General features: G+C 30.3%; 1 protein-coding gene across 1 annotated transcript in view; it reads left to right on the forward strand.

Annotated features, from left to right (window-relative positions):
- Positions 1–20,324, forward strand: part of LOC113366368 — a 173,226-nt gene that overhangs the window by 16,335 nt on the left and 136,567 nt on the right. The window contains exon 2 of the mRNA XM_026607968.1: positions 15,009–15,026. Within this exon, the coding sequence (XP_026463753.1) occupies positions 15,009–15,026 (18 nt within the window). The remainder of the gene's footprint in view (positions 1–15,008; positions 15,027–20,324) is intronic.

Below are 20,324 nucleotides of genomic sequence, written 5' to 3' on the forward strand. Positions count from 1 at the left end.
TGATCCTTTGTCCACGTGTTCTCATAAACTCTTGCACGAATTTCAAAAATTTGAAAGCATTTCATTAATTTATACAATGACGTTGAATATTTTAGCGGGACTATGAGCTAAACTTCTTCAATATTAGCAAAAACTTACACATCATTCCAACCACGTTTGAAATTCTTTGGATTTTTTTTTGGTCATAATCGGTCAAACCGTTGTTTATCTAGTATTATGTCTCATATTATATATATATATATATATATATATATATATATATGTGTGTGTGCCAAACGGGTCAAATTGTTCGAAAAAAATATAGGGTCACAAGTCACAATGCAAAACTAGCTCTATGGGTCTTTTCAAAAACTTTCGCCGGAGATAGCGGGTAGAAAATTTTTTAATATAGTTTTTTTTCTAAAAATTCAAATATCGACATAGATATTAGTTTAAATATTAACTTGAATTTTTCCAGCCTATAAGATAATTTTTGAAGTTTTTGAAATACGGTTTGCGAAATTTTCAGGTTTTCTACCAGATGCAATCTGACACACTAGAAAACAAACAATATATTTATTTATTATTGATAAATATGTTTCTAAGAAACTCTAAATCATGTAAAGTAGCAAATTTTCATTATATTAATCATTTATGCAAGGCAAGTTTAGGGCAAATTCAAATCCATCTTTGTATATCTAATTCCCAAATGATCAATACCGTAGTGATTTATTACACACTTACAATTCGATTATTTATGCCTCGTGAATTTATCGTCCTGCGGTTATTCTAACAATCCATAAATGTTAATTATTCAATTACATAAACATGAAACAGATTATTTATTATTCAAGCCTCCGGATCCACAAACTATCACGAAATGTAGTATTTGTATAGTCCTATGTAATGTAATTGTATTGATAACGATTGTGTGTGTCTATGCGTGAACTCATAAATATGTATAACTAAATGCGAAATTTGCGTTTGGCAATTAATGCTTTTATTGGAGTATATTTTTTATTAAAATAGTGTGAAACAGGCGTAATACCAAAAGCGAAATTGAAGCTGAACATATGGAACTAAATTTGTTGATATTGTAATAATATTTGTATGCAACGTATGACCGAAAAACTTGTGCCATGTAATATAAAAGGACCATTCAAAAGAAAGTTGCTTCATATATTTGCGTGAAAATATAATTTAATTTATTTTGTATAATTTACTTCAAAAATAATGATCATGATTAGAATCAGGCCTGAATGCTTTTGCTTACCGTCAGGTTTTTCATTCTCAACATTTCTTTTGTTTTATACTATTTTGCCAAAAAATAAGTACAGTAAAAAAGGAACCAGTATGTATATATATATATATATATATATATATATAGGGTAGGGTGGGACACAAAGGTCCAATTTGTTTGTCAGTAATTATACTGTCTAAACCAGTGATTCCCAAAGTGGTCCACATGGATTCCCAGGGGTCTACGGCAGGGAAAACAAAATTTGGGGGTCCACGAAATAAAAATGAGGGTCCACGGCATATTTAGAAATAAACCAAAAAGTAAAGAAAACCATTACATATGTAAAGTATAATAAAAATGTGTGTCAAGTTTCATCAAAATCGAATTATGCATTTTTGAAAACGTGTAATCTGTTTCAATACCAGTATTGAGAGCGGAGCCTGCCACCCATCAACCCCGAATATTTCAGAAACTATTAAATGTTCCAACATTAAAATTAGATCACAATTTTCGCAAAGTATAATAACAATATGTGTCAAGTTTTATCAAAATCGAATTATGCATTTTTGAAAGCGTGTAATCTGTTTCAATACTAGTATTGAGAGCGGAACCTGCCACCCATCAACCCGGCAAATCTCAGAAACTATTGAATGTTTCAACTTTAAATTTTTGTCAAATATTTAGTAAAGTGTAGTAACAATGTGTATCAAGTTTCATCAAAATCGAATTATGCATTTTCGAAAACGTACAATCTGTTTTAATACCAATTAGTACCAATATATCCCCGGATCACTAGTAGATGGAAATCCGCGACTGTTCCGGCGAAACTGGTACGTGTGGTCCTTTAATATAGGGGTTCTATAACAAAACAAAAAATATTTTAGGGGTCCACGGCACAAACAAGTTTGGGTACCTATGGTGTGAACCAAATGAACTACATTTCCACACAACACGTATTAAACCATCAACTATCGAACTATGTTCAATAAAATTCACGTTTAATTCTTAATCATAAATATACGTTTTTTAGCTATTTTTTCTCAAATTAGTCATCTGTCGCTTTTCATCCCATAGGCTGGGTAAAAAGGGACATCTATCAGGCAGATAGTTACAATGTTCAATTTTTAATTTTACGAAATAATAGCTAAATTATTTAACAAATGCAAAATAAAAAATGTTTGTGCAAAGATTTTATCATCATTTATAAAATTGATCTGGTATTTTGTCAGAAATATTCACCAGCAGAGTTTTAATAACTAATACTTTAATTTATATTTTGTAAAATTGCTCTCATTAATTATATTACTTTTTACTTACTATTTTTTAGGTTGTCAAATATCTCCCTTCCGCTTTTTTGCTCTTGGTTTATAATACAAAAAAGCGGAAGGGAGATATTTGACAACCTTATATTATCGTACGAAATATATATATATATATATATATATATATCGGCAAATAAATCAAATTTTTAAGAACAACATTGCATTTGCTTATTTTGATCATAAATAAATTGATATATTTCATAAAATAAATATTTACTTAGGAAAAAGAACCAAGAAACTTTGGTTCCAGTTCATGAATCCTTCTTTAATTCTTTAAATCAAAATTAGTTAGAGTAGTTTCTTCGTAACTAATAAATGAAAATTTTCTTTGGACAATATTTATGAAACTTTATGATAGTGATCACGGTAAAAGAACATACTCAAATATTATGGGCCAACAAAAAGCGGTTGAGTAATGAAAATTCATTAACCTTTGCAATATTGGGCTGTAATTTTAGGACAACAATCGCTTGTTAGTGCACATTCAGTATAAATACATATTATAAGTAAGTTTGATTGAAAGATATATAATATTCGTATGACGTATTCAATTGAAAAGATATAATATGGTACTATTTCAATGTAAAATATAAATGAATTCATTAAATAAGTGAAAAACTAACCTTATCCAGTACTTTTATAAAATCCACAGAAGTCTGCAATAAAAACCTTTAAGATGTAATTGCACTTACAAAACAAGATACACACGTTATTATATAGAATATTTATATTTTATTATCACAGATTTTCGCAAAAAAACAGAATTATAAAAGTTAAACTATAATTGTTTGTGCCCAATCGGCGCCATTTTAATGCATCTGTCAAATGTGCGGGTGAAAGCAGTGTTGACACCATAAGATTTAAACTAATGCGGAAAATGTACCAACAAAACAAAGTTATTGCATTAGATTTCAGATTTTGAATTTATAGTTATAGAAACTGTGTTTTTAAACTTGCTAAAGAGCAAATTACAAACTATTTTGATAAAAATCATACTTTATTCATAAGCGCAGTGAGTTTTAATAAACAACTTCACACTTCAGGAGGAACTGTATAATGTATATATATATTGAATATTATTTTATTCCTTTCTCTATAAATACCTCTCAAAGGCGCAACTAGAAGTGCAAGCGCGACCTCATCTCTGCTTTTTTACTGATTCGCCTATCTAACGCTACTTGTGATATATATTTCCACGGGGATGAATTCTTTTATCCGCTTCCACGTAAGAAGAAAAGTTCTTATTGAAAACGTCGCAGGGCATTAGAGAATATAGGTGACATAATATTTTATCTACGGAACAAAACATAACACTAAATCAGACCAATAAAAGTTTGTAATAAAATGAAACCAGTTGTTTATGAAGTACGTACCATTCGGCCCGGCCAGATAGTTTTGCACAGTTAGTTTACTCGAAAGACGCTACTTGAATATAAATACATGAGTTCGGTGTCTTGTTCGATTGCCGATATAATAGATAGGTAGTATAAGAGGAATGGTTTGAAACATAAAACTCTTGACATTTTGAAGTTTCACATTTGCTTATTGAGTCTGACGCTGTTTATGAAAACTAATTGCAATTATTTATAAAGCATGATTTTTATCAAGTTATTAACTTCCCGTAGGGCAAGTTATAGTAATCGCAAAAAAATCGAAAATGAAAATTTTTATATATCTTTACGTTTCAGAGGTTTCTGAACATTTTGGCATACCTTAGAAAAAATGGATGTATGTGTGTGTGTGTGTGTGTGTGTGTGTGTGTATGTGTGTGTGTATGTATGTATGTGTGTGTATGTATGTGCGGATACAAATTTTCGTCGACGATTTCGGGAACACGGATCAACCGATTTGAATAATTCAAAAAACATTCGATCCGTATTGATAAGGAGACGTGCTGATTAGTTTTTGGCAAAGGCAGGTCAAGCCGTTCCGAAGATACGGGGCAAAAAGTTCCGAAAACGGTAACTCAGTTTTTAAGAGAACGGAGCGTCCGATTTTAATAATTCAAAAAACATTTTATTTGCATTGACAAGATGAAAAATCGATACAACTATCATGAAGGTAGGTCCAGCGGTTTCGGAGATATAGAGGAAAAAGTAAAAAAATGAGCCATTTGGCGGTCAAAAATGATCATTAGACATATGCACATCAAATTATCAGACATTTTATAGAGATTTTAACAATAAGTATACATTTTGTTAACATTCCTATCGGTTCCGTACCAATGCTTATGCGTTAGACAGCGACGCGGCGCTTACGCGCTTTATATTTTGTCCCTATGTAGTTAAAGCACTACGATTGCTTTGAAAAAAAAGTTCAGATCTTCCACAATATGTCAAAATAAAGGAAAAACAAAATTTTTCTCAAAAAAAAAAATTTTTTTTTTTAAAAATTTTTTTTTTTTTTAATTTTTTTTTCAAAAAAAAACTAATTTTTTGTCCAATTTATAGTTTCTCAAAAATCTTATTTTTTCAAAGTAATTTTTTTTTAAAAATGTTAATCGTTTTAAAAAAAAATAATAATTTTTGGTACGGGAAGTTCCAGCAATTTGCCCTAATGGCACGATGCCCTAATTGCCTTAAGACAGAATTCCACTTACAGCTAGTTTTAAGTTTAGCCCGAAGGCAAGTTTAAAAACACAATTTCTATAACTATACAAATTTGAATAAAGATATAAAATATATATTTTCAAAAAAAATATGTAGAGTTTGACAGTTCATCCTGAAGTGTGAAGTTGTTTATTGAAGCGTGTGAAGTTGTTGAACTAATTGTAATTCTTTATTAAATGTCATTTTTATTAAAGTATTTTATATTTAGCCTATTGGCAAGTTTAAGAATACAATTTCTATGACCATACAAATTCTAAATTTGAATAAAGGTATAAAATATATATTCTCAAATATGTAGATCTTGACAGTTCCTCCTGAAGTGTGAAGTTGTTTATTAAAACTTACTGCGCTTATGAATAAAGTATGATTATTATAAAAATAGTCTGTAATTTGCCTTCTAGCAAGTTGAAAAACACAGTTTCTATAACCATAAATTCAAAATCTGAAATTTAATGCAATTTCTTTGTTTTGTTGGTACATTTTTCGCATTGGTTAAAATCTTATGGTGTCAACATTGCTTTCACCCCCACATTTGACAGATGGATTAAAATGGCGCCGATTAGATACAAACAATTATAGTTTAACTTTTATAATGCTGTTTTTTGCATAAATGTGTGATAATAAAATATAAATATTGTATATAATAACGTGTAATCCATGTTGTGTAAGTGCAATTACATCTTGAAGGTTTTTAATGCGGGCTTTTGTGGATTTCATAAAAGTATTAGAAATGGTTAGTTTTTCACTTATTTAATATATTTATTTATATTTTACATTGAAATAGTTAGATAATATATCTTTTCAATTGAATACGTCATACGAATATTATATATTTTTCAATCAAACTTACTTATAATATATATATTTATACTAAATGTAGTGCACTAACAAGCGATTTTATGTCCTGAAAGCATAACCCAATATTCTAAACGTTAAATGAATTTTCATTATTCAACCACTTTTTGTAGGCCTATAATATTTTAGTATGTTCTTTAAGACAATGATGACTATCATCATAAAGTTTCTTAAATATAGTCCAAAGAAAATTTTTAGTTATTAGTTACGAAGAAACTACTCTAACTAATTTTGATTTAAAGGATTAAAGAAGGATTCATGAACTGAAACCAAAGTTTTTTGGTTCCTTTTTCTAAGTAAATAATTATTTTATGAAATATATCAATTTATTTATGATCAAAATAAGCTTCTTAAAATTTTGATTCATTTGTCGCTAAGTTATGAAATTCTAAAAAACAATTGTAATTTTACCCGTGTTATTTCGATACGAAACTTTGGTTGGTGTGCAGTCTATCTCGAAGTTAAAAGAGCTAAAACTTTCAGAGAATTTTTTATCATTTTGGAAGCATTTGAGCTTCTCAGAGCTTCACGTGAGAGCAAGAAAATACAGAAATATCTATAATAAGGACCAGCCTAATTTATATATATATATATATATATATATATATATATAGTTTCATTTTCTACTATTCAGCACTAAATTTTGACTTCTCTATTTCACCAATTCTCAAAACTTTCCCAAACTAGTTTTTCCCTTCGGCATTATTTATTATTATTCGATATTATCGATGACTTATTCGACAGCGCATCGTATCAAATTTATGATCCTCTTTACATCATTTTTAATGCCGTGACACCCAGTCAAGTTTCACTTGAGAGTCGCCGTCGTCATATATCACCTCCTTCCCGCATCGGGCACGTGTAAGGAAGGAATTCCATGCCATCGAGATGGCGTCGTGCACGAATCTATCGAATCATTTACAATTTCTAAATAAAACTGGTTGGTTGTCAATTTATTTATTTCTACGCTTTATCAATATATAAAGATATACATCAAAAGCAACTCGTACCAAAATTTTGGAATCTAGAAACTAATGTGCAAAAGCCTGATATGTTCTAATTAATATCAGTGCCTATTATATCTATGAAAACAAAGTAATTATATTTAACATATATTAATTACAATAAAAAATATTAGATAGAAATATTACAAGTTAACTTATGTAATTAACATCAGTATTTGTTGTTGTCCGCAATCAGAACTTACTAGTGTCTCTAGAAAGTAGCCAAGTGGTTGATCATTCTTTTTGATGATTATCCGAAAATATATTTGCATATTATATCGTATTTGAGATTTATAATTCTACATAAAATTTCATATTTCTACTGCTTGATATCAAGCTGGCTAAAATGGCTAGATCTAATGGTTGTTAATCGAAGCCCTTATCTCGCGGCTATGGCTAGGTCAATATATTAAAATATTTTAAGATAAATCAACAGTTTTTTTGTATTTCCTCTATAAGTGCTTACACTTGGCTGATTTAACAGGGACCAACTTACCTTCACCCTGACAAAGGTGTAAAAAATAAAATGTAAGAAATAAAAAAGTAAATTTTACAAGAGAAAAATTAAATGAATTGTTATTCCAATTCTGCTAATAAATACAGTGTTATCTCTGTAAAAATTGCACCCACGAAATTTTTATTGTACATTGATTGAATAATGTACCTATTATTTTGCAAAAACCCTTTGAAATTAGAATGAAACATTCTAGATGTTTTGTCTTATCTGTCCCAATTTATCCCGTCTATGGGGCAAAAGAACCAGGTTACAAATTTTTGTGAAACATCATTAAACACATTTTAAGAATGATGAGTTTGCTTGGATTTTTACTGAGCACAGTCAGATAGTTGTTCGTGTTATAATCTTCTTATATATAAAAATGAATCGCAAAATGTATTGGTAAGCGCATAACTCAACAACGCCTGGACCAATTTGGCCAATACTTTTTTTAAAATGTTCGTCGAAGTCCAAGGATGGTTGTTACGACGAGGAACAATAATTGCCGGAAAAACCCTAAAAACAGTTCTTTTCTTTTTCACATATAAACGTTTTCTAACTAAAACGTATAATCAATTCGAGCTTTAATTTTTTTATAATGCGAAAATAAATAAGGTGAATTAGAGAATTTATAAAGGTAAACTGGTAGACAGGTAAATTGGAGGATATGTAAAATGGTAGAGAGGAGAACTGGTAGATAGACTAATATGGAGACAAATAAACAGGTTGACAGGTTAATTGGTAGACATGTAGAATGGGATGACAGATAAATTTGTAGGCCATGGAAATGGTAGATTGATAAACAGGTTGATAGGTAAATTAGTAGACAAATTGTTAAACAGGTCAATTATTGAACAGGTTAATTAGTAGACATTTAGAACTAGATGACAGGTAAATTGGAAAGCAGGTAAATTGGTTGACAGGTAAAATGGTGTATTGATAAACAGGTTGATAGGCAAATAGGTTGACAGGTAAAGTGATAGACAGGTGAATTGGTAGACAATTAAATTGATGAAAAAGTAATTTGTTGGATAAGGTGGTGGTCAGGTAAGTTGGAGGATATGTAAAATGGTAGATAGGACAACTGGTAGATAGACAAAACACAAGATGGATGAACAGGCGACAGGTAAATTGGTAGAAATGTGAAACGGGTTGATAGGTAAATTGGTAAGCCGGTAAAATTATAGATTGATTAATAAGTTGATAGGTAACTTCGTAGACAAATTGTTGAACAGATAGTAGTAACGTTAAAATATATTTAACAAATACACACCTTTAATTTAAACTTAATCACGGCAAAGCGTGAACGGGTACAGCTAGTTTTATAATATAATTGTTTTGGTTTTCACAATATTATTGAACAAAGTTAAATTGGACCTTTCATGCCTTGCCTTGCCATACATGTTATTTAAAATTCTTAAATCAGTTGATGTTGATATGTTTCCCAAAAAACATAGTAGAAATGTTGAGAATAAGCATTTACAGATATACAGTATCTCTAAAATATGGTGATACAATTTCAATTTTTTTTGTCAACTTTAATATCACACAACAAGCAGATAACTTCATGATTATAATAAATTTCCAATGTCCACCGACCAGTTCGCAAAAACTAAGTGGAAACTCAGGAATAATACCGACTCATCTCCTATCCCATTCATCGTATGATATGTTAATAGAGTCTGATCCAGAGTGGCTAGTCGTGTCCAAGTCAAGCCTGGCATATGTCAAGCACTCCTAATAATCCGATCTGTGCTTTCCCTCGCCTCTCAAATATTGGTTGACGAAACTCATCCTTCATCGAGATGCTCCTCATCACGTCGTCCTACTTAACTCTCTGCCGTTCGCTGGTAATGACGTGTAGTGTCGCAGGATGTGCGAACATCTATGGAGTGTGCCAAACAAAAGAGATCGTTGAATTAAAACGTAATTATGAGTGCTTGCGGTGAAGATTTCTGGAATTATCGTGTCAGAAAGGTAATTGAGTGCGAAATTTTAGAGTGGGTTACAGGATTTTAGATAATACTCTAAAGTATATCAATTTTTGGGTTTGCGACATGATTTATACAAATCAATGTTCACGTTGAAACCACAAATATTCTCAATTTAATTTTAACCCTTTCCACTCTCGAATTCCGAAATTCAGCTGAATTTTGCTGCCGGAGCATAAGATGCACCGGATTGAAATTGCACCGGAAATCATTTTAATTTTTCAAATAATTACGGAATGAAAAATGATATTTGTATTTTTTTTTCTTCAAAAAAGTTTGTTTTTACCAGAAAATGCAATTTACTATTTTTGTTTCCTCGAATTTACAAGTCACTCTGAATTAAAAGTTGAATTTGAAAGTTTGATTAAAAAATTGAGAAAATTGCTTATGTATGTGTATAATATGAAATTTCGTCAAAGCCGCTGCACCGATTTCAAAAAAGACTCACGTTGATTACTTTTGTGTTACGATCAGTTGAGCCATTTTTTTTTAAATTAACAGATAAGCGTAAAAAATTCATCCATGTTTTTACCAAAAACCCTTAATCAATTTTGAAAAATAAAAAACTATTCGAAGGACGACAATACTTACGAGACTTACGGACGACGAGATTTTTTTAATAAAATAATTTTGATGGTAACTTTGTATAATAATACAGTTTATAATCTTCTAACATTTTAAAATATAATTGGCTTACGAAAAGTGGTTTAATTGTTAAATAAATTAATATAAATAAAATATTTATATATTAAAATAGAATTTAGGCATTAAACACAATTCTTATGATAATTAATGGGTAGTCCTGCTCTAGGGCAGGTCCGTGAGCTGAGTTAAACTCCAACTTGCTTCAGGGAAGAATAGTGTGAGAGGTTTACCATTGCCATTTCACACCGCAGTGCCCGAAATGGGCTTATTTTTAATTTGAAACATATTTTTTATCTATATTTTCAATTGAAAATGGACATCGCGCCGCCCAATGTCAGGGATTCGAACGCGCGACCCTGTCCATACAAAGTCAACGCGTTAACTCGCCACGACGAATCCTATCCTTATGATAGCTTAGGATTATTTTTTTTAGGATTTTAATTAATTTTAAATTGAAACTAATGATTAAATAGATATATTCCTAAATATAACTTAATAATACAATATAATAGATCAAATTAAAAAGCAAATATATACATAAAAAGTATGTGAGATAATATGAATGCAAAATTTATTGGCGAGTTCATTTAAATGTAGGGTAAAAAAAAAAGTACAATTAACTTATTTTACTCAAAACATATTATATACATTTTTATATACCTATTATAAATAAATTTTATATGAGTACCATCTATTAAAATATATTATAATATAATATAAATATTAATTTTGTTCACCTACAGTTGACTTTTTGCATATTTTTCTATAAATATAAATTTGTGTATAGTAAATTGGTGTGTATCTTTTATTCAAGATTTTTAAATTTATCACAGTTATATGTATTGTGCAAATATAATTATAAATTTCATGAGTTCAGTTCAAAGAATTCAATGAAAATGAATTACAAACCATTCCGCATAATTAAAACATTTACATTTAATAGCCAGGGAAAAAATATTCACCTGTGCCGTTATTGTTGTGAAATTGCAGCCAATAAATTATCAAAATATATTTGCATTTTTCCATTATATTTTTTGCTTCATAAATGAATTTTTCGGCAAGACAAATGATTCGTCGTAAGCTCCCTCGCGTCAAAATTTATTCGCTTTTTTATTTCTATATTGTCGGAAAATGACTTCGGCGAAGAAGTGGTTGTGTTTTCTACTCTGGCACTTGAGTTTTTTGTGGGCTAATTGACATTCGTCCATCATGCTTACCCTTTTGATAATTTGGCATGAAATTCGTCAAAAATTCATCGCTCTTTTTAATTTTTAATGCGGTAATGGTAAGGAATTTTTGTAAAATGATTTTAATTGCGCTAGGGAACGGTGACTGAATATTTTAAACCAAACAGACTATAATAATAACTATACCAAGAACGTAAATTATTAATAATAGATAATATAAACAGAAGCATACGAAATAATATCGATTTAAAAAATCTACTTATATATGGTCTGACGATAACACAAACAAAGCGGATGGTTTCCCAACTCGTGAAAAGGAAACGTATAACTGCCCATGTGAAAAACAATGATTTTTTAAATAATCAATTTGAAATTTATCTCGCAAACACTAAGCGATTGGCCTTGAGACTTGTTAATTGTAATTGCGAACGCAAGGCGAACTGGAAACTGCAATCGTGTGAAGTCAAACGGAAGACTAGGCGGAATCATTGGTATGTCACCAAATCGCCAGCTATTTGATTGAATGGTAAAATTCAGTGCGTGTACATCATTATTCTTTGTGGAAACGAGCAACGTTGACTTACCCAAGCATAATTCTGATAATTCTCACTAATGTCATTACTCGAATTTTTAATTACGGTGCGTGAAGTTCCATCAATTTGCATTAAGGCACGATGCCATGCACCACTAATTTAAGCTGTAAATCTTGCGGAGCCCGAGACCTTTCGAACGAATGCAAAATTGCCGAAATCAGTTCGTGCGTTTTGGAGTTATATCGTCAGGAAGGAAAACCCGACTTATTTATTAATATATAAATACACATATGTATATATATATATATATATATATATATATATATATAATTTCGTCCTGATTTTGTTATTACTATTTTACTGGTGCATTCATTTAAAAAAAGATATAATTAAAACCATCAACTTTCTGTTCTCCATAGACCATGCATAGTGTATAGTTTTATTAATAATTCTGTGAAAGTATAAAAATATCATTTTACCATTTGCAACATTGTATCAGATATTGTATTAAAAAGTCGTCTCTATTTTTATGCCGAGCTAAACAAAAACTACGTGTCAATCTTCTGTGCAGCGCAAAGACTTGACGGGCTCACGTTCTCAGACACGCCATCCTATGCCTTGCTATGGTCGGTATGCGTATTAGTATGTTAGAATGTATATAAGAAGGTATTGAGACATCAATGGCAATGACTAGAAAATAGAAGGGATAGAAGCAATGCAATATCGTTGCAGGGTTGAATTTTATATAAATTTCAAAATTAAATTGGCATTCGTTCAGATCAATTTTTATCTTAATACATGGTATTGATTTTATTAGGAAATGAAGTGTAGCTTATTCATTAGTTGTTATTTGTTTCATATAGTATGGCTTTTTCGTGGAAAAGTGGTTAGAGTTATGAGATTACAACCAGAGGTCCCAATTTCGATATCCGCCTCTTTCATCCTTATGCCTAGCAGTATTCACATCGGTTTTCACCTGGAAATATAGAAAGTGATGCTTCCCAAATGAAAGTAGTCATTACCTAAGCATTTCTCTATATAAAAATTCATCACCATTGCAGAAGTTGTAATAATAAAATTCATCACATAAAGATGGGACAACTGTTTAGACTGCCGAACTAAGCCTGGTATAATACAATTTTTATAATTTTTCATATTAGTACGCATTTCAACAAAATAAAAATTGACTAAATACTGTTACACATACTGAAAAAGACGTAATAGAGACTGAATTATTTTATTAATCACTAGCAAACCGGGCGAACACCGTTTCACCACCATCAGATGGTTTCATTTTATGTAACATTTTGTTTGGCGATTAAAAGATGAAGAAAAATATTGCCTGCTGTTGAAACTGAACAAAAATTCGCACAATACACGTGATTGATTTGAGGGTTTCCAAATGAAATGTTAGGAAATGAATAACTTTTTTTTTATTTTTCTGCACAATTTCACAGTGAACACAATCCCGGTTTGTCACATGAAATTAACTGAGCAGAGAACAATGAGTAGCTGTCAAACAAAAAATATTAGTTTGTTGTACATGCTAAGTATCAGAGTATGTGGAAACATAAGTTTTTCGCTTTTCTGTTGAAATCTTTCTTCAATTTTCTCTACTATAAACCTCACGGAGTCCGAGACCTTTCCAACGAATGCCAAATCGTCGAAATCGTTTCGGGGTTCTGGAGTTATATCGTCAGGAAAGAAAACTCGACTTATTTTCATATAATAGGTAATAAATTCTATAGTAACAATGTATGATAATAAATATCAAATGATGATGCGTATATATAAAAGTAAAAGTGGTTTAGAAGAAATGTTTCCGTATTACTGTAATCAATTTGCTTTACCTTTGCAAGTCTCAATGTTAATTGTTATTAATATTTTACATAATTATGTTTATGAAACATTGCGAATTTTACTTTTCCATTGTTCGTTATAAGGCAGAATTAAATTAATTCAAATTCTGATCTAAATAATCATAGAATTGTGATTTTCTATAATGCAGCGTTTTAAGCTATAAAAATAAATGAAATTTGTATTCGAATGATGTTAGTATTCGTTTGTAGTTTCAATCCGTTCCTGAATTTGTATGGAATGGATGCACATAACTTTATAAAGCATAGAAATCTCGGAACGCACTCTATTTTATGTTGATCTCTAGTCATTTTCGACGTTATTGAGATGCGCTCTATAGTTCCGTTATTCATTCCTCCATCTATTATGTATAATACCCATTCAAATTCGAGATAAGTTTGGCGACAATCCTCTATTATCAATCATGAATAAAATCAGTTTGTTGTTAGTGCTGGAAAATGATTTCAGTGAATATTTCTTAACATATATATATATATATATATATATATATATATTTATTTACATAAATATATATGAGGGTGTTCTATGGCGTAACGGTTAAGCGCACTACATCATGTGGACAGGGTTGTGAGTTCGAACCTCTGCTCTGTTCTGACCTGATATCATGCATTAGTGATATCAATTTTATAATAAAATTACTGATCAAAAAGATGTAGCCAATTGAAAATAGCCCATTTCTGGCACTGCTGTGTGAAATGGCAATCAGATACTTTTCACACTCTTGCCTTAATCGACATGGAGTTTAACTTAGATTTGTCCTGGGGCAATACTATATCCATTTCTATTATATACGATATAGTATTTTTTTTTTTTGTATTTTTTTACAAACCGTCCAATTGTTTTTAATGATTACTTTTTTTAACTCTCTTTTATTTAGCAATCAGAAATACATAGAGATTCCTATGAGCTAAATTGACAATATTCAAGAGCGATGCCTAAGAAGAACTCCAATGAGATCTTCTCAGTTTTACAATTAATATAATAATATTATATTAGACCTAATGATTTCTTAATGAAAATAAAATTTCCTAATTTTATTATTTTCTTTAACAACAACATATTGACTTGTCTGTTAACATTTGTATTCTTAGTATATCAATATTTTGCAAGTTTTATAATTTTTTTTTTAATTTAACTATGCACTATTTAAGTTTAACAAACATTTTAGCAAAGAAAGTAATGCATTTTGTAAATGTTATCATAATATACTAATATTATTTATAATCATTCAATATGTTCATATTAATTAATTTTTTTTTTCTTTTTCAGGGATTACTACTACGATAGGTAAGTGCATTTTTCTTTCTAATAGATATATTAATCACATTTTTCGTTCAATGCAATTTTACATTCTTATCGAATCTCTCACGTTGTCAATATAGAGATTATAAAATTTATAGGTAAATTATTAAATTTGTGATCTAAGGCGTCTTGGATCATCCGTCATTCCAGTAAATAAGTGGTTCAGTAAATTTTCACTATTTGGCAAGGCTTAATTTCAAAGTTTTTTTACTCGTGTAATATCGCATATTTGAAATTAATAGTGTAAATTTTATATAAAGTACTTCGATAGTGTTCATTACTAACAAGTAGTTTTTCAATTTATTGACTATTTTCAGAGAAATAGTTAATGCCGCGAGACGAGGCATTTTTGTCAAAATTCAACTTATTACCACTTATTCACTGGGATCATAAAAAAACTATTATATTTTCTGTTAACAATGATTTATATAGGTATTTATACAGTAAATAATAAATACAATTTATCCAAAAAATATCCCGTTGATTAACATAAGCAAAAAAAATCAATCACGATAATAAACAAATTTGCAAAAGCTAAAAACTAGTTCATGCCAGAACTATTGCAAATTTTATGAAATGATACTAAATGATATAAGTAGGAAACGCATTTAAATATATTATCATTGCAAGGGTAATAAGACGATAATAAATTTCAATCAAAATAACAACTAGCATAAGTGCTAGTTGAATTTCCTTATCGCTTAGCTTTTCCTGTATTTTCCTCCCGTAATCCAGTCAATCACGGTTCGAGCGACGGAAGATCATTCTTTCCGCCGACTGCGAAAATTTTCCGAAACGACACCGTCGAATCACCGTCGAAATTAGACTAGGAGCCATTACACGGCAATGAAATCGCTGCGAAAATCTCTTGCTGTATATTGTTTCATTACCGCCGCGCAATAACTCACGGGTCGCCCATGTGATGGGAAAAAGGGTGCGCGGGAATTAGTTAAAGGGCTAGGAGGAACAATTGCGGGGTTTTGAATGGGGGACTTGCAGTTTTATTACTTTAGATAAATCTTGTTGATATAGAAAGAATACATTTTTTTCATAAAAATATATTTCACAGAGAATGTACATATGTACTTAAGTGGAGCAGTATTATACTATACCAAGTAATTTATTTAAACTTCAATTCAAGTAAAAAAGGTTAGTATATGAGATTTAACGATACCATTTCACACTGCAAACCTCAAATATGTTTATTTTCTATATATATTAGATATTTTATTTACATCAAAATATTCTGAAAATACCAATAAATATTTAGTTATAAACATACTATTATACATGCATACACTTAACAGTTAAGCAAATATACTTTTCTTACTAGATAAAAAATCTTGTACGAAACCATTCATGTTGGTTATTGTCATTCTTCACTATAGAAGCTCAAATGTATCAAACGTAGGAGAACGTTAAAAATGTAAGATACCTTTTAATATTTACTGTTTATTATTTATTTGAAATTCCAAAAAAATTAGTAGAAATTCCAAAAAATTCATTTTAAAGCTCAACTATTTAAAAAGATGTGTACGAAAGGATTTTTTGAAACTTAAATTATTTTCGGAGATACGGTTATTTGAGCGTGATAATCGTCTACTGTTTTCTTACTTTCGCGAAACTTTAAACAAAGTTTTTCTCAAAACTGTCTTTTTCAATACGATGTCCACAATTTCTCGAGTTCTACTGAGTCAATTCAATAAAAAAATTTAGAGAAAATGTTTATAGACTTGTCTCAGGCATATACTAGCTTCATCCCCAAATATCAATTTTTACCACTTCTAAAAAAAATTCGAGAAACTCAAAAAAGTGGTAAGAAAATGATTTTTTTTTCAAACATTCGCCATTTTGCCAAAAAGATTTTTTTTTAACTTAATTTCAGCCTTTGCAACATCATTCTGGATAATGTTAATTTCGGTTTACTAGGAAGGTTGTAATCGCGGGTATAATCACTTGCCCATGTTTTGTGACCCTCCACTGCAAAATATTAGTGTATAAAGAAATGTATTGCTTTTTTGTGTTGCTTTAAAAATAGCTTAAAATTTGTGCTTCTACACTAGAATACTCCCTTAATATAAAGTTCATTATACTTACCTACATTAATGTCTCACCCCCTTTGCAGTTGAGAAGACTGCTTTGTTCATTTTATTATAAAATATTCATAACTAAGAATTTGCTACATATTTGCTTAAATTATTTATTTTCTATAGAATTTTGTTCATTGCAATGCACCAATAAATTAATTAATATTATAGTCTTTTATCAAGATTATTTTCAAACGAATTATCAGCTCTTTGGTTAAAAGAGCTCGCAATTTCACGCAATTCTCTAGAAGAATGTCAATGCACCGAAACGACCGGCTGCATCGAATTCGCACCTATTTGTTTAGAAATCGAATTCTCAGAAAGCAATTGGATAAAACTATTTGAGGTGAATGCGGTTTCACACTGTACATCTTCCAATATCGCTTTAATAGGTAGCTCAGAATAAATTCATTAATACACTTAATGAGAATCTATTTACACTTACAGGATAAAAATATTAATTGCAAGAAATTAGTTGCCCATATGTTATTAGTATGGATATATTAGATATTAGCATGGATTATAACGATCAAAGAATCATAGTTTATTAAACTGGTGATCCATTTATTACGCAATCAGCGTTCAATTACCGTTAATTATTTCGCCTATTACGATTATCGAATTTCCGTACAAAATAATTTTAAAATCGATTCCATCGTCTACAATTTAATTTGTATGCTATGGCCCGTCGTAGCCCATTAATTAATTGCCTGTCTCCGATCGAATTGAATTTTCAATTTGAAAGTCAAACGGCGGCTGCGATATCGTTTGCTCACTTCAAGTGTTAATTTCATCCATTGTCTCTCGGACACGCTTTTGCATTAGAGCTTTCTTGCATCGCTCGCGTCAAACGCTTCGCACTCTAACTAATGGGTAATGGCCTTCCTTCCTTTCAACTGGGCGCGATTCTTGACCGTGCACTAATAACAAATTTAGAAGACAAGCCAGTAACAAAACGGAGAATGCTAATTTATATTTACGATATTTTTTGATTGTTAATTTTTAATTTAACAATAGGGTAGAACGGAGCCTAATAATCCGGGGGTGTAATATCCACAATCGATATCTCTAAAACATGTGAAGTTAAGAATTGTTTAACAACACTATTTGAAAATTGAAGTTAGGTCTAGTTAAAGATGTGTAACTAGCCATCACCTTACTATCGGCAGGTAACAGAATATCCATAATATTTTTCCATAATATTTACTTAGGGTTGTTAGTTTTTTGGTTGTGAGCACAGTTGTTTAGCTAAGGAGACCTTAATATAATTTTTAAGTACACGGTATTTAATTGTTTTATAAAATGTATTGTTAATTTTAAGTTAGATTCAACTGTTTTGTTTTATGAAAGCTTACACGTGTGTGGGGTAAAAAGGAAAAAGTAAACCTTTAACTGGCAATGGAGAAAACAATAAAAAATCGTAAATTAATTTAAAAAGATCAATTTTACAAATTAGTTATTCCAGGTCAGCTGATAATAAATTCTAAAAATACTAGATCAAGGTTATACACAGTGTTATTTCTATGAAAAATATATAAATGAAATTTATATTTTGCATTGATTGAATAATGCAGGTATTATTTCGTGAAATTCCTTTAAAATTAAAAGTAGACATTGAACCTGTTTGCCACCTGGTCGTCTCATTTCACCCCGGTCTGGCGTAAAAAGAACCTGGTGATAAATTTTTGAAAAGCAATAAAAAACACATCCACAATTATGAATTTGCTGGTTTAGTCAGATAGTTGTTTGTTTGATATGTGTCTAATTAGTTATACCGTAACAGATACTTCTGTTTTATACTCTAGATTAAAAAATAATAGTTCTAAAAATAATTTTGTTTTACTGATTATTTTGTATTTTGATAGGTTTTTATATTCAGGGAACAATAGCAAAGAAATCATAATTCAAAGACAAATACAAATCTTTTTTATTTTATTTATATCTAATATTCATATACAGTCCATCTATTATCCACATATTATCTATTGATTTAGGAAATGAATAATACAAATTGCTACTTGATTTAAGAAATAATTTACCTAAAAGTATTTAAATCAATATGTAGTAATTGATTGTATTATTTTGGAACTTTTTTCTTTTGGTTCTTTACAACTTTGCTGGTTACCATCGTCTATCAGCTTTCAGTCTTACTTCTTCCCCTGATAGTCGACGTACTGTTCTCATCTCTGGCGCACATTAAGTAAATTTGTTTTCTCACGTCGAGTTCTCATTAGTTCTGCGGGCATTTTGTTAATCGACGTCAACCGTGCGGTGCGAAAAGTCTGTCGAATAGAAGAGAAGATGGACAATTCCAGATGTTGGCAACGTAATTGAGTCGCCACTTAATCCAAACATCTTTTAATAGCAATACAAAGAAATTGAGAATTGACTTCATTTGAAAGTTGATTTTTTTGTCCTAAGACTTCCTACATAGGAGTCTTCTTACGTAGGACTCATAATTGTAAACTCATGTTGGTCAAAACAAACGTTATAATATTTATATTCATTCAGTAATTTAACTCGGTATAAGTGACATTTTGCCTTAATGCAAGTTGTACCTACAAATAGTTGATTGGTATATGATCGACCTGTATAACAGTCCATCTGTCTTAAGTGTGTAGCTGTGTAAGTGCCTACCTGTTCAAGTACAATCTACTTTTGTAGCTGCCTACCTGTCCATCTGTTTACCTGCCTACTTGTCCACCTATCCACTCTTAGATCTGCCTATCAGTCGACCTGCCTACTTGTCTATTTCTCTACCTTTCTACCAGTCTACGTATCCATCTTTCTATCTCTCTACCTCTCTCGGAAAAATATCAATGATAAATAATAAACATTTCAAGCCAAAAAATGTCAAATTTTTAACTTTTTTCCTGCAACTTGCAACCGTTTAGCCAGCCTTTGCAAAAGTGTGAACATTTTTTTTCTGTCAGTACAAGAAAAATGTTGTTTGGATCGAATACTTTATTCTTTTAAAAACTGCAATTTTTATGCAATTTTTGCTCAGTATCTCCGAAACGACTAGAATTGTCTTTGTCGTATACTAATCAGCATTTGATTCGAATCGAATGTCTTTCGGATCAATCCAACCAGATGCTACGTTTTCGCAAAAACTGAATTCCCATTTTCATCTTTTTTTACGGATCTCCAAAAGGCTTGATAAACTGAAAAATTTTGAAGGGTTGACTACTTTTTT

The sequence above is a fragment of the Ctenocephalides felis genome, unplaced genomic scaffold (genome assembly GCF_003426905.1).
Source record: "Ctenocephalides felis isolate EL2017-DRISC unplaced genomic scaffold, ASM342690v1 CF-g0.4_SCAFFOLD_01170, whole genome shotgun sequence".
Classification (NCBI taxonomy): Eukaryota; Metazoa; Arthropoda; class Insecta; order Siphonaptera; family Pulicidae; genus Ctenocephalides; species Ctenocephalides felis.